Source organism: Schistocerca cancellata, chromosome 8 (genome assembly GCF_023864275.1).
Source record: "Schistocerca cancellata isolate TAMUIC-IGC-003103 chromosome 8, iqSchCanc2.1, whole genome shotgun sequence".
Taxonomy (NCBI): domain Eukaryota; kingdom Metazoa; phylum Arthropoda; class Insecta; order Orthoptera; family Acrididae; genus Schistocerca; species Schistocerca cancellata.
In genome coordinates, this window is record NC_064633.1 from 128,769,205 (window position 1) to 128,783,987 (window position 14,783).

A 14,783-nucleotide genomic window follows, 5' to 3' on the forward strand; every position below is an offset into this window, starting at 1 on the left:
TCTCACAGACACGTAAACACACACTACCTCTTCTGAAACCCAATGGTGGCAGTTTGCGTTAATTTTGACCAACGCGATCAAAAGATAAGGGAGGGGTGAAACGTACTATTGAGTTGGTGCATTGGTGTATTCAGGGAAGTGGAAACTCAGGTGGCGTGTACAAACCGTTCTGTGAGAGACAGATAGCACTAATGCATTATCAGTACCTGCTGTACAACATAAACAGAGACATATGTTTCGGTAGCGCACAGAACGCTGAGAGACAGTATCAGAGTTTTGCTATTGGAGAACATGGAAACCGCTGTCTACGTCGAAGCTCATCAACAATGCCAATACCAAAATGGGAGGGGCGCATTTCTACTGTACGAAGTTCTACCCGATTCAGTCCACTGATTGGCCAACCGATACAAAAAGAACACCTGCTAAAATTAGATACAGAAAAAGCAGTGGGTAATGTTATTTGTCTTTTGCAGGATAGGTCATTTCTTTGGCGGCCCCATGAATAATTAAAAACGGTGCTCCAGCTGAAGACGGTATTTATTCAGCAAAATTATGTGACATTGCACGGTATAACAATATCTCCACTAACAGTTAATTACTTCAAAAGTTATCACGTCGCGCACTCAAAGTATGATCTTTCTATTGCGCAACTAAAAGGTCTTTAATGTAGGAGGTACTGCTGCATCAATTGATTACAGTCACTGAAGAAAATTAACAATAATATCACTTATCTTGTATTAGCAATCCAACAACTATCTTGCTCTGGCTTTGGCTCGTAATTAAAATTGCTGTCTAGGTAGCATGACTATCGCTGTTGGTGCGAAAGGCACTCGGATATTAATTACGCCGACTTGAAGAACTTACGAAGACAATCTGTAAGGATTAATTTGATGATTTATGTTTTTCATTGCAATGTACTTCATATTTTTTAAACAATTTCATGTGAAAATAATTCTTGACACTCACTTTTCACAAAAATTCACATTTATTAAACTTTTTATACTTCCATATGCTCAAAACTTTGCTTCATCATACAATTTCGCAACCTTTACTGCTCTTAATAAAACTCACAACATTTTTCATTGTCCACAACTCAGACTTATCCTTTCATTTCTAACACAAAGTCAAGACTGTTCATATTCAACCCAAAAACGTGACTACTCTGTACGCTTCCGAGCCAAAAGTCACAACCCAGCATCACAGTTATTATACCGATTTCAACATCTCAAAAAATCGACGTACATACATATAAAAATGAAACCAAATGTGAATAGAGTGAAAAATATGAGACATTACGCAGAAAAATATTCATTAATCTACGGTATCGAAAAATAGGGTTGGCGGGTGGTAATGGTTTCGCAAATAAAGAACCATTACAGCCGGAAATAACCTTCATACCTGAAACAGGCATTGCATAAACTTTTATGAGAGTGAAAAGTGCTAGCAGCCTGGAAAATAACAGATACATACTGAGAAATTGCATTTAACAATATTGACAAATGTTTGTGTAAGATTCGACAGGTCCTATTTTTTGCTAAGAACGTAAGAGACTCATTTATACGTAACTCCATAGACATAACCCGCACCAGTTTGGGTTTAGAAAGACAAGGTGTATTAATGGAAAAAGCGATCAGAACAGTATATAGAAAATCTACTGTGAAGCGCACGAATACCACAAATTTATTGGGAAAAATCACCAAGAGATACAGTTCTGTCTGTGATACAGCTTTTGCGATCCACCAGGAGAATCAGTCTCACGATTGACGGTGGGCGAAGATCATACAGATTATATCGTAGCCTAGGAAGACTGGCTATTGATGGTAGTCTCACGAGAAATGAGAGGGCAGTTAACGGAGACAGACACTGTACAATAAAGCCCATGAATCATGGCGTTAACGGAACGTTATGTATCAGGCTGAAAAGGAAACGTGTATATAAATCGACGAGGAAACAGGAACGAGAGTAGAAATTCTATCAGTAAATACTTACGAATCCAAATGGACCAGTGACTGACTTTATACGACCACATTCTAATGGTAATGAACACAATTACTCCGAAAATAAAGAACAACAGCAGCTGCAGATACATAAGGAATCACGTAGTCGTTCATGGTATGCTCAGTAAGTCCTGAATGTATATGTGACAAAAAAAAACATTTTGCATGCGAGAAGCTTCAGTTTATTCAGCACACAAATAAGAAGCTAAGAAAAACATACTAGAAAAAATAGTTAAACCTCAATCTGTTACAGAATCTGGCAACAGTAAACGATTCTGGGAGCAAAACGCCTCCAGTCTCAAGGAATATGTGGACTATAGACTCTTTTAATCATAGTAAATATCACAGTCAGCACAGTGGCATCTTCTAGGTCACACAACTGACGTTAGACGTTGGTGGTGATCAGGAAGGGTCTTCGGAACCAGGTCACTGGAACCTGTGCAGTGAGGCAGCGACTGTTGCATTTCAGAGACGAAGTTCAGATGTAACTAAATACTACATAACATCTAATCGAATTGAGCAGAAAAAGTGCAGGGATGGAAGGTTTGAGGTATCTTCTGAGGTTTGCATTCTTAGCAGGCAATGATGGTGGATTTATTATTCAATTCTATTTCGAAAGTTACCTGTTTCCCATTCTTTTTTAATGGAATGTATCCCTTTTGCAATTAATGAAATATTCCCGGTTATTATGCTGTGATCGGATTGTTTTCACATTAAAACCCACCTTTCGTCCCCACCTGCGGAGGACATTGTCAAGTGGAATCGTAGCTTCTTTAAGTCTCCGACTCATTGCCTGGCTTACTACTCACTGCAGCAAAATTCCGTTTACGTGTTACCACACGAAATGGCGTGACGTCATATGCTTTGAATACCCGAGCACAATCGAGCTGTTGCTATCAGCCCATTGTGAAAGACAAGTGCACATCTTCCCAGTACTGAAGGTACTGGGATCTAGACGTCATTCACTTTCAAATCCTCCTTTTTATTCATATTGCAGAGGTGTAGCAATCTCCGTGGTCTCTGTATAGCCTTTCATAGTATCTGCTTGTGGCTGCCAGTACTTGAGTCCTGTTGTTGTTATTGTGGCCTTCAGTCCAGAGAGTGGTTTGATGCAGATCTCCATGCTACTCTATCCTGTGCAAGCTGCTTCATCTCCCAATACGTACAGCAGCCTACATACTTCTGACTCTGCTTAGGGTATTCATCTCTTGGTTTCTATCTACGATTTTTACCCTCCACGTTGGCCTCCAATACTAAATTGGTGATCCCTTGATGCCACAGAACATGTCCTACCAACCGATCCCTTCTTCTTGTCAAGTTGTGCCACAAACTCCTCTTCTCCCCGATTCTATTCAATACCTCCTCATTAGTTATGTGATCTACCCATCTAATCTTCAGCATTCTTCTGTAGCACCACATTTTGATAGCTTCTGTTCTCTTCTTGTCCAAACTATTTATCGTCCATGTTTCACTTCCATACATGGCTACACTCCATACAAATACTTTCAGAAACGACTTCCTGACACTTAAATCTATACTCGATGTTAACAAATTTCTCTTCTTGAGAAACGCTTTCCTTGCCATTGGCAGTTTACATTTTATATCCTCTCTACTTCTCCCATCGTCAGTTACTTTGCTCCCCAAATAGCAAAACCTCTTTACTACCTAAAGTGTCTCATTTCCTAATCTAATACCCTCAGCATCACCCGAGTTAACTCGACAACATTCCCATTATCCTCTTTTTGCTTTTGTTGATGTTCGTCTTATCTCCTCCTTTCAAGACACTGTCCATTCCGTTCAACTGCTCTTCCAAGTCCTTTGCTGTCTCTGACAGAATTACAATGTCATCGGCGAACCTCAAAGTTTTTATTTCTTCTCCATGGATTTTAATACCTACTCCAAATTTTTCTTTTGTTTTCTTTACTGCTTGCTCAATATAGAGATTGCATAACATCGGGGAGAGGCTACAACCCTGTCTCACTCCCTTTCCAACCACTGCTTCTCTTTCATGTCCCTCAACTCTTATAATTGCCATTTGGTTTTTGTAAAAATTGTAAATAGCCTTTCGCTCCCTTTATTTGACGCCTGCCACTTTTAGAATTTGAAAGAGAGTATTCCAGTCAACATTTCCAAAAGCTTTCTCTAAGTCTACAACTGCTAGAAACGTAGGTTTGCCTTTCCTTAGTCTATTTTCTAAAGATAAGTGGTAGGGTCAGTATTGCCCCACGTGTTCCAACATTTCTACGGAATCCAAACTGAGCTTCCCCGAGGTCGGCTTCTCCCAGTTTTCCATTCGTCTGTAAAGAATTCGTGTTAGTATTTTGCAGCTGTGACTTATTACTCAAGTAGTTCGGTAATTTTCACATCTGTCAACATCTGCTTTCTTTGGGATTGGATTTATTATATTCTTGTTGAAGTCTGAGGATATTTAGCCTATCTCATACATCTTGCTCAAAAGATGATAGAGTTTTGTCAGGACTGGCTATCCCAAGGCCGTCAGTAGTTCCAATGGAAGACTCAGGTCTTTCAGTGCTCTGTCAAACTCTTCACGCAGTATCATATCTCCCATTTCATCTTCATCTACATCCTCTTCCATTTCCGTAATATTGCCCTCAAGTACATCGCCCTTGTATAGACCCTCTATATACTCCTTCCACCTTTCTGCTTTCCCTTCTTTGCTTAGAACTGGGTTTCCATCTGAGCTCTTGATATTCATGCAAGTGGTTCTCTTTTCTCCAAAGGTCTCTTAATTTTTCTGTAGGCAGTATCTATCTTACCCCTAATGAGATAAGCCTCTAAATCCTTACATTTGTCCTCTAGCCATCCCTGCTTAGCCATTTTGCACTTTCTGTCGATCTCATTTTTGAGACGTTTGTATTCCTTTTCGCCTGCTTCATTTACTGCATTTTTATATTTTCTCCTTTCATCAATTAAATTCGATATTTCTTCTGTTACCCAAGGATTTCTACTAGCCCTCGTCTTTTTACCTACTTGATCCTCTGCTGCCTTCACTACTTCATCCCTCAAAGCTATCCATTCTTCTTCTACTGTATTTCTTTCCCCCATTCCTGTCAATTGTTCCCTTATGCTCTCCCTGAAACTCTGTACAACCTCTGGTTCTTTCAGTTTATCCAGGTCCCATCTCCTTAAATTGCCACTTTTTTGCGGTTTCTTCAGTTTTAATCTACAGTTTATAACCAATATATTGTGGTCAGAGTCCATATCCGCCCCTGGAAATGTCTTACAATTGAAAACCTAGTTCCTAAATCTCCGTCTTACCATTATATAGTCTATCTGAAACCTGTCAGTATCACCATGTTTCTTCCATGTATACAACCTACTTCTATGATTCTTGAACCAAGTGTTAGCTATGATTAAGACATGCTCTGTGCAAAATTCTACTAGGCGGCTTCCTCTTTCATTTCTTACCCCCAATCCATATTCACCTACTACGTTTCTTTCTCTTCCTTTTCCTACTATCGAATTCCAGTCACCCATGACTATTAAATTTTCGTCTCCCTTTTGTACCTGAATAATTTCTTTTATCTCATCATAGATTTCATCAATTTCTTCGTCATCTGCAGAGCTAGTTGGCATATAAACTTGTACTACTGTAGTAGGCGTGGGCTTCGTGTCTATCTTGGCCACAAAAAGGTGTTCACTATAGTGTTTGTAGGAGCTTACCTGCACTCCTATTTTTTTTATTAATTTTCCTGCATTACCCCTATTTTATTTTGTGTTTATAACCCTGTATTCATCTGACCCGAAGTATTATTCCTCCTGCCACCGAACTTTGCTAATTCCCACTATATCTAACTTAAACCTATAAATTTCCGTTTTTAAATTTTCTAGCCTACCTACCCAATTAAGTGATCTGACATTCCACGCTCCGATCCGTAGAACGCCAGTTTTCTTTCTCCTGATAACGAGGTCCTCCTGAGTAGTCCCCGCTCGGAGATCCGAATGGGGGACTATTTTACCTCCGGAATATTTTACCCAAGAGGACGCCATCATCATTTCACCATACAGTAAAGCTGCATGCCCTCGGGAAAAATTACGGCCGTAGTTTCCCTTTGCTTTCAGCCGTTCGCAGTACCAGCACAGCAAGGCCGTTTTGGTTAGTGTTACAAGGCCAGATCAGTCAATCATTCACACTATTGCCCCTGCAACTACTGAAAAGGCTGCTGCCCCTCTTCAGGAACCACACGTTTGTCTGGACTCTCAACAGATACCCCTCCGTTGTGGTTGCATCTACGGTACGGCCATCTGTATCGCTGAGGCACGCAAGCCTCCCCATCAACGGCAAGGTCTATGGTTCATGGGGGAACTTGAGTCCTATTAAAACGAAAAGTGGCGGTCTCCTGGTTGGAAAGCATGTTCCGCAACATCTGGTCTGTCAATCTCCCCCTTTGTACAATTGTCGTTACGCTCTTCCAGTCATTTCTTGAAAGTTATTTTCGTAGTACCCAAGAACACCTCCACGTAACTACACAGAATCCTGTAAAGTACTGCAGAATCAATAACAACTGGGCAAGGGTGCTAGCAAACCTATGAAAAAAGCAGGAATTTATAGGATTCCTGGTAGTTGTGGGGAGGAGCAAGTGGTTACTATAAACAGAACAATATAAAAACGAGTAGAAGAGTGCAAGAACAATTTTAGAAGGGGGAAGATTGACAGTTCAGCTGTTGCGGAAGATGCTGTGCAGCAAGGATCATCACATTCATTTTGATAGGACTCAAGTACTGGCAGCCAGAAGCGAATACAATGAAAGCCAAAACATAGGGGCCAAAGGGGTTGTCAAAGAGGCCAGCAATTCCAGTAGAAGGGTGCAGAGAGTGAAACTGAATGAAACTCGATCCTGGTGCTGAAGAAGATGGATACTAATGTTCCACTATGATGTGACAGCAACAGTGGACGACGGTAACCGGCAAAGGCCGATTGCGCTCCAGTATTCAAATCACGCGACGTCAACCAATCCGCGGGTGCACGCTTAAACGGAATCATGCTGTAGTCAGTAGCGAGCCAGGGTGAGGCCCGGATGTTCAAAGAAGCTTGATCCCCCTTGAAAATGTCCTCCACAGATGGGGACGAAATTTTGGGTTTTAATGTGAAATCCATTCCACTAAGGTATAATATCCCAGAATATTTCATTAGTAGTGATATTTTCAGCAGCGGAAGTTTACGTGTCACAATTAATACATTTTAGAAATTCTTCCAATCCATATGTGGCATACAGTAATCCAGTGCTTAACAGTATTGGTTAAAAACAGTCTTAGCTGCAAGTTTAGTTTTTTTTATTTTTTCAACTACGCTTTTCGCCTTATTTAGGTATCTTCAGGTTGATCTAAACAGAAAACAGAGAACAAATGTATGTATTTAAGAATCGTGATCGCGTTGTGCAGACTTGGATAACCTAAAATCATGTATAAACAGATAAAATACTGAAAGAGCAAATATCTTAATTTGGTATCTCATAAAAGCATCCTTTTGACATTGTAGCCAAAGGGCATCGTCGAATACATCAGGCCAACATCGCCTTCGTTAAACTCAGTAAAAACGAGAAATATAAAATAGTAAAAACAGATAAGAAAATTCACCAATGATCGGACACTCAGAAATGTAATCACATTGCCAAATTCTTATACTAAGGCCTTACCTTTTCTATATGGACACGAGTGACTCCAAGATCTGTATAACGCGTACCCGTTCACAGGAGCGAGTAACAGAATGAGATGGGGCTCAGGTAGTAAGCATAACGCACCACAGCGTCGTGTGCTAGTACTGACACCTAATACAGAAACACCTCAATAGGTAACGCTGCCATGCAGCTGCTGATAAGAATGAGAGATCGTAACCTGAATATATACTACTGGCAATTAAAATTGCTACATCACGAAGATGACGTGCTACGGACGCGAAATTTAACCGACAGGAAGAGGATGCTATGATATGCGAATGATTAGCTTTTCAGAGCATTCACACAAGGTTGGTGCCGGTGGCGACACCTACAACGTGCTGACACGAAGAAAGTTTCCAACCGATTTCTCATACCCAAACAGCAGTTGACCGGCGTGAGCCTGGTGAAACGTTGTTGTGATGCCTCGTGTAAGGAGGAGAAATGCGTACCATCACGTTTCCGACTTCGATAAAGGTCGTATTTTAGCCTATCGCGATTGCGGTTTATCGTATCGCTACATTGCTGCACGCGTTGGTTGAGATCCAATGACTGTCAGCAGAATATGGAATCGGGGGTTCAGGAGGGTAATACAGGACGCTGTGCTGGATCCCAACGGCCTCGTATCACTACCAGTCGAGATGACAGGCATCTTATCCGCATGGCTGTAACGGATCGTGCACCCACGTCTCGATCCCTGAGTCAACAGATGGGGACGTATGCAAGACAACAACCATCTGCGCGAACAGTTCGACGACGTTTGCAGCAGCATGGACTATCAGCTCGGGGACTATGGCTGCGGGTACCCTTGACGCTGCATCACAGACAGGAGCGCCTGCGATGGTGTACTCTGCGACGAACCTTGGTGCACGAATGGCAAAACGTCATTTTTTCGGATGAATCCAGGTTCTGTTTACAGAATCATGATGGTCACATCCGTGTTTGGCGACCCACCGCGGTGAACGCACAATGGAAGCGTGTAATCGTCATCGCCATACTGGCGTATCACCTGGCGTGATGGTATGGGGTGCCATTGGTTACACGTCTTCGTCACCTCTTGTTCGCATTGACGTCACTTTGAACAGAGGACGTTACATTTCAGATCTGTTACGAACCGTGGCTCTACCCTTCATTCGATCCCTGCGAAACCCTACATTTCAGGAGGATAATGCACGACCGCATGTTGCAGGTCCTGTACAGGCCTTTCTGGATACAGAAAATGTTCGACTGCTGCCCTGGCCAGCACATTCTCCAGATCTCTCCCCAATTGAAAACGTATGGTCAATGGTGGCCGAGCAACTGGCTCGTCACAATACGCCAGTCACTACTCTTGATGAACTGTGGTATAGTGCTGAAGCTGCATGGGCAGCTGTACCTGTACACGCCATCCAAGCTCTGTTTGACTCAATGCCCAGGCGTATCAAGGCCGTTATTATGGCCAGAGGTGGTTGTTCTGTTCTCATGATCTATGCACCCAAACTGCGTGAAAATGTAATCACATGTCAGTTCTAGTGTAATATATTTGTCGAAGAATACCCGTTTATCGTCTGCATTTCTTCTTGGTGTAGCAATTTTAAAGGCCGGTAGTGTAAATAATGAACTATTTTTCATTAGCTGTTGGTCTTTAAAACATAAGTTATTCAGATACGAATACTGTACTCAGAAAGTCTGCTGCTGAGGCTTACAGCAGGTCTTTATGACTCGATCTCGTGAAACACGAAGTCCTTGTAGAAAGCGTATAATCGATCTAAGTTTACTAATACCGTTTGGTCAGTACCAATCATTACGTGACGTGGCTGTCCTTGAACGCGATCTGTTTTTCAGGAGAGCGGCAAGTGCGTCTCGGAGAGCAGTAACAAGGCGCAACACGAGGGTTCTCTCCCGGGCCTGCCGCCGAACGTGTCCGCGCGCTGGCTTTGCAGCTCCTCCCAGAAGGACCACCTGTGCTCTCACATCGCCTGTCACGCGGGCACCGTCCCAGCAGCCGACAGACGCCGGTCTGAAGAGTCGTCCACGCCTTCCGGCGCCCTCGGTCCGTTGCGCAACACCAGCGTCATCATCAGCACACCGCCGCTTGCGATACCCGACCGCACGGCCTCCGCCGAGGCGTCGCACCAACCACCGCCCCCGCGGCTGCCGCTGCAGCCACAGCCTTCGCTGTCGCTACCTCGCCAGAACACCGACGTCGGCGAATCAAGAGTTCTTTGCCACATAATGGCGCCAAAGGGATCGTAGGTCCTGTTCTATAAGAAGGATGATACCGTACAATCCCTGATAGAAATTTCGGCAAGAGCTCATTTATTGTGCTTCGCTCTGGCATGAACTAAAGGCCACAACATTTGAATCAGTTTGTGATGGGACTAATATGCTAGCTGACAAGGAAAGCGAAAAGCATTCCACGTACTCTATAAAACACCGTGTCATTAACTGCTGCCATGATAAGTTCTATAAATGGTGAGTTCACCACTGCCATATTGTACTCTGTGTTATTAGTGATTTAGATAAATGACAAGCATGTATGGAACTCCTTGGCTCCTTAGAAGTGGAAATATAAAAGTTGAACAGAAATTCCTCTTCGCAAACCGCACTAAACAGGCATAGCGTCTGCAGTGCGTTGTACTATGCTAATCAGGACCTATACTTTACTGCTCTCAGCCCTTTATTTCGCGAACTAGTGTTTAGTAATAGAATGTGAGCGATATATCCACAAGTTGATAAAAAAGACCTACGTATCATTTATCTAAACGACAGAGACAACAAAAATCACATACGAATTTGCAGAATCACAAGCGACTAAACGTCCATGAGGAAAGACGTAGAGAGGGAGTGACAAGAAAGAGATAAGAAAGGAAATAGATACTAATCAGTACATATCAAGAATATGCTGGAGTCTGCAGTAAGCATTTTAAGCAAACATCTCTGGAAGTAGGTCTGATTCCGTATTGCCGCTACACATTCCTCTAGTATACATATAAAAGTTATTGTATTCTTTTGAATTTCTATTTCCCGTATTCGTGTACTGTTTCCTTATCGTCGATTTCTTCAATGATAGACTATCAGCATGCACTTCGCGTCATTCACAGAACCTTTAAGTAGGTTATTTGAAACGTTCTGCCGATAATTGGTGGAGGAAGGTATGATTTTACTCGGCCAATTGGTAAACGTACAGACTTTTTGGCATTGGAAGAGCTGTAACAGTTCCTTGCTTATTTTCCATTGTATTGTTTCTAATCAACTGTACTTATTTGATTACTTTGTCACATGTTAATTTTTGAATCGAAGGAAACTGTTATGTAACGTTTTATTAGTGTCACATCAATTACTTCAATTTAGTTCAAACTTTTGCTACGAATAAATATGCTGCTTATTTCCTTCATTAAGAAAATCATCCGTACGAAGAAGAGCGTAATAGGCACGAATATCAATGAAATTGTTCTGATTTTTTTATCACCTGGCAAATAACGACACATTTCTGCGGGTTGTGGCCGACAAAGATCACGAAAATCCGTGTGACATCAGAGGATATATCATCCGTAAAATATATTGTGTAATATACTTGTCATTAATAAAGCTTCTGAATTATTGTGGCACAGTCAGAATGGAATGCGGCCGGCTCTCTCATATATGGCCGTTGTAAAAGAATATTACTTTTAATAGAATATGAAATAAAGGTTATATTGACATTCGTAACTTTGTATTTCTCAACCCATGCGCTTTTAAAAGCGCTACCTACTGAATAGGATAACACGAATAACAACAGCTTCTAAACACTTTATTTGAAAGTTATATGTCAAAAATATTGTACAACTCGTTTTAATGACAGGATATAAATCCCCAAGTTGAACATACACCCGGCACAATTAATCATACTATACAGAAAAATGAAATTCCTACTAGGCTACACCAGGACGTACTTTGTGACGCCAGAAAAATGCCATTTGCGTACTGATGTGTTTGGGCACTTCGCTCGCAAACCCTCAGTCGTAATGTTTCCTGTGGAAGAAACTTGGGAGATATTTCATCTTATACAAGAAATCATCTTGGCTTTGTTTTAACCAGACATGTTTCAGCACTTTATGTGCATTTTGTTCATTTTATTTCTGGAATATTAATGTTACATGTTAACCTCACGTATAGTTACTTATATGCATTATAGGTCAAAATTAATTGCATTAGCAGAAGGGGGTGATCATTAAGTGGCAAATACAATCCAAGCTAAAAAAAATAGTGACGCACCACGAAGGAATTATTCGAATGGGGTGGAAATCGGTGGATGAGTTGTACACACATAGACAAACAAATAGCTACAATTTCCGAAAAATTGGATGTTTCATTCAACAGAAAGACATTCACCAGAAGAGGAAGTCAGTAACGCTTTGCCCCACCTCTTCCCCTTATGCAAGCAGTTATTCTACTTGGCACTGGTTGATAAAGTTGTTGGATGTCCTCCTCAAGGATATCGTGCCACGATCAGTCCGATTGTCGCGTTGGATAGTTAGATTACCCAAATAGTGGGAAAGTCTTGTGCGTGTAGCTCCAAACGTTTTCAATTGGGAACAGATCAGGCGACTTTGCTGGATAGAGAAGGGTTTTTCAGACACAAAGAGAAGCAGCACAAACTATCGCAGTTTGCGGGCGGACATTATCTTGCTTAATTGTAAGCCCATGGTGGTTTGCCATGAAGGGAAAGAAAATGACGCCTATAATATCGTCGATGTACCGCGCATAACAACCAAAGGGAGCCCGCTGTGGAATTAATCCCATGCATCCATGAACCTTGAATGTCAGCCGGGGACTGTTGAAGCTTATTGATGCTTTGTAATGGTGTGGGGAGTGTGCAGTTGGAGTGATATTGGAACCCTGATACGTCTAGATACGGCTCTGACAGCTGTTTGGCGCTCCAGGCCATCACTCCCTCGCTGTCAGGTCATATGGCAGGCGACTGTAAGGTTGATATCACAAACCTGTGTGGGTCATCTCTAGACACTTTTTTCGACCGCGAAGACCGTGGAGTAGAAATGCCTCCTGTGAGAATTCCACTTAGATTTGAGCTCTGTTGACCCGCGACTGCTGTTGAAAAATAAACTCACCATATTTAAACCCAATCTAAAGTATGTTGGATCACCTCGATCTCTCCGTTCATGCTACGAATCCTCAACTGAGACGAGCGCAGATGGCCACAGCACTGGAGTCAGCTTGACCCCACAACCCTGTCGGCAACTTTGAGAACCACATTGATTCTGTTCCAGTACGTCTTGAAGTGTTCCATGCTGCAGAAAGTGGTTACTGAAGTTTCCGTTAGGTGGCCACGCTAATGTGAGTGGGCAGTGTAGTATGTACGAATTTGGAAAAGAAACTGGTATAGGAATGCGTATTCAAATACAGAGATATGAAAACAGCCCGGTAACGAATATAACAAGTGTATGGAGCAGTTGTTAGATCGGTTACTGTTGCTACAATGGCAGCTCATCAAGATTTAAGTGAGTTTGAACGTGGTGTTATAGTCGGCGTACGAGCGATGAGATGCAGCATCTCCCAGGTAGCGATTAAGTGGGGCTTTTCCCATACAATCATTTCACAAGTATACAGTGAACATCATGAATCCGGTGAAACATCAAATCTCCGACATCGATGCGGCCGAAAAAAGATCCTGCAAGAATGGGACCAAGGACGACTGAAGATAAATGTTCAACTTGACAGGAGCCCAACCCTTCCGCAAATTGCTGCATATTTCAGTGCTACGCCGTCAACAAGTGTCAGCGTGTCATCCATTCCACCAAACGTCAAAATATGGGCTTTCGGAGCCGAAGGCCCACTCGTGTACCCCTGATGACTGCACGAAACGAAACTTTACGCCTTATCTGGGTCCGTCAACACTAACACTGGACTGCTGATGTCTGGAAACATGTTGCCTGATCAGACGAGACTCGTTCCAAATTGTATCGAGCGGATTGACGGGTATGGGGCAACCTCATGAATCATTGAACCCTGCATGTCAGTAGGGGGCTGTTCAAGCTGGTGGAGGCTCTGTAATGGTCTGGGGCGTGTGCAGTTAGAGTGAATGGGATACGTCTGGAGACGACTCTGCAGCTGACACGTGTGTAAGCATGCTGCCTGATCACCTGCATTCAGTCATGTCCATTGTGTATTCCGAGGGACTTGGGCAATTCCAGCAGGGCAGTGTGACACCCCCCCCCCCCCCCATATAGGGTGATTATTATGATTAAAGTTAAACTTTCAAAGCACTGTAGAAATAACACTGGTCAGAATGACAAACTTCAACGGAATATTTTCGGAGAATTGGGAAAACGTATGGCAGAAGAAAAAAAAAAATAGTTACAAAATGTAGCAAGAGCTGGCGCTGTATGCATCATAATTTAATAGTGGTCGACTGCAAATGACAAATGAATTATACAACAATGCCTAAGGTGTACGATGGACGATAAACAAATTGTACTACTCAGTGTGCATGGGTGTACATGTGTGATGCTGTTAGTTACGTAAGCCCATCCTACACGACAAGGTAATATAACATCGGATGGGAAAAATCTGTTTTAATTGTCCTGAGGCCAAAAACCACATACAAAGCATCAATCACATCGGTTTTTAATTGTCCTGAGGCCTAAAATTGCATAAAAAGCATCAATGACATCGATTTCTAACTGTCCTGAGTCCAAAAGCCACATAAAAGCATCAACAAAGTCAAATCGGATTATTAATTTCTGTGTGACTGGCGCAAAACATGTTCAGTATGCTGTCCACCGTTTTCTGCAACAAGCTGAAATCGAGAAACAACATATTCCACAGCTGATCGAAGTGTTTTCGGGGTGACGTTGAGAACGCGCTGCGCAACGTGTGCCTTTGTTTGCAATGGGAACACTGAACACTATCTTTGAGACAGCCCCACAGACAGAAGTCAGACGGATTAAGATCAGGAGATCGGGACGGCTGTAGGGGAATGGTGGCTGATAGTTCTAGCATTTCCGAAATGGAGCTTCTTGCATAAAAATGATCCCATCCACACATGCACGCTATTGGAGAGCTGGAAAGACGTGGTTGCGCAAAAGACACTCATAGCGCTTACCAGTAACGGTACAGGTAACAGGACGGG

The 14,783-nt window shown here is 42.4% G+C and overlaps 1 protein-coding gene across 1 annotated transcript in view; it reads left to right on the forward strand.

Annotated features, from left to right (window-relative positions):
- Positions 1-9,907, forward strand: part of LOC126095420 (zinc finger protein 547-like) — a 65,509-nt gene extending 55,602 nt beyond the window's left edge. Inside the window, exon 4 of the mRNA XM_049910217.1 lies at positions 9,497-9,907. Within this exon, the coding sequence (XP_049766174.1) occupies positions 9,497-9,907 (411 nt within the window). The remainder of the gene's footprint in view (positions 1-9,496) is intronic.
- The last annotated feature ends 4,876 nt before the right edge of the window (positions 9,908-14,783 follow it).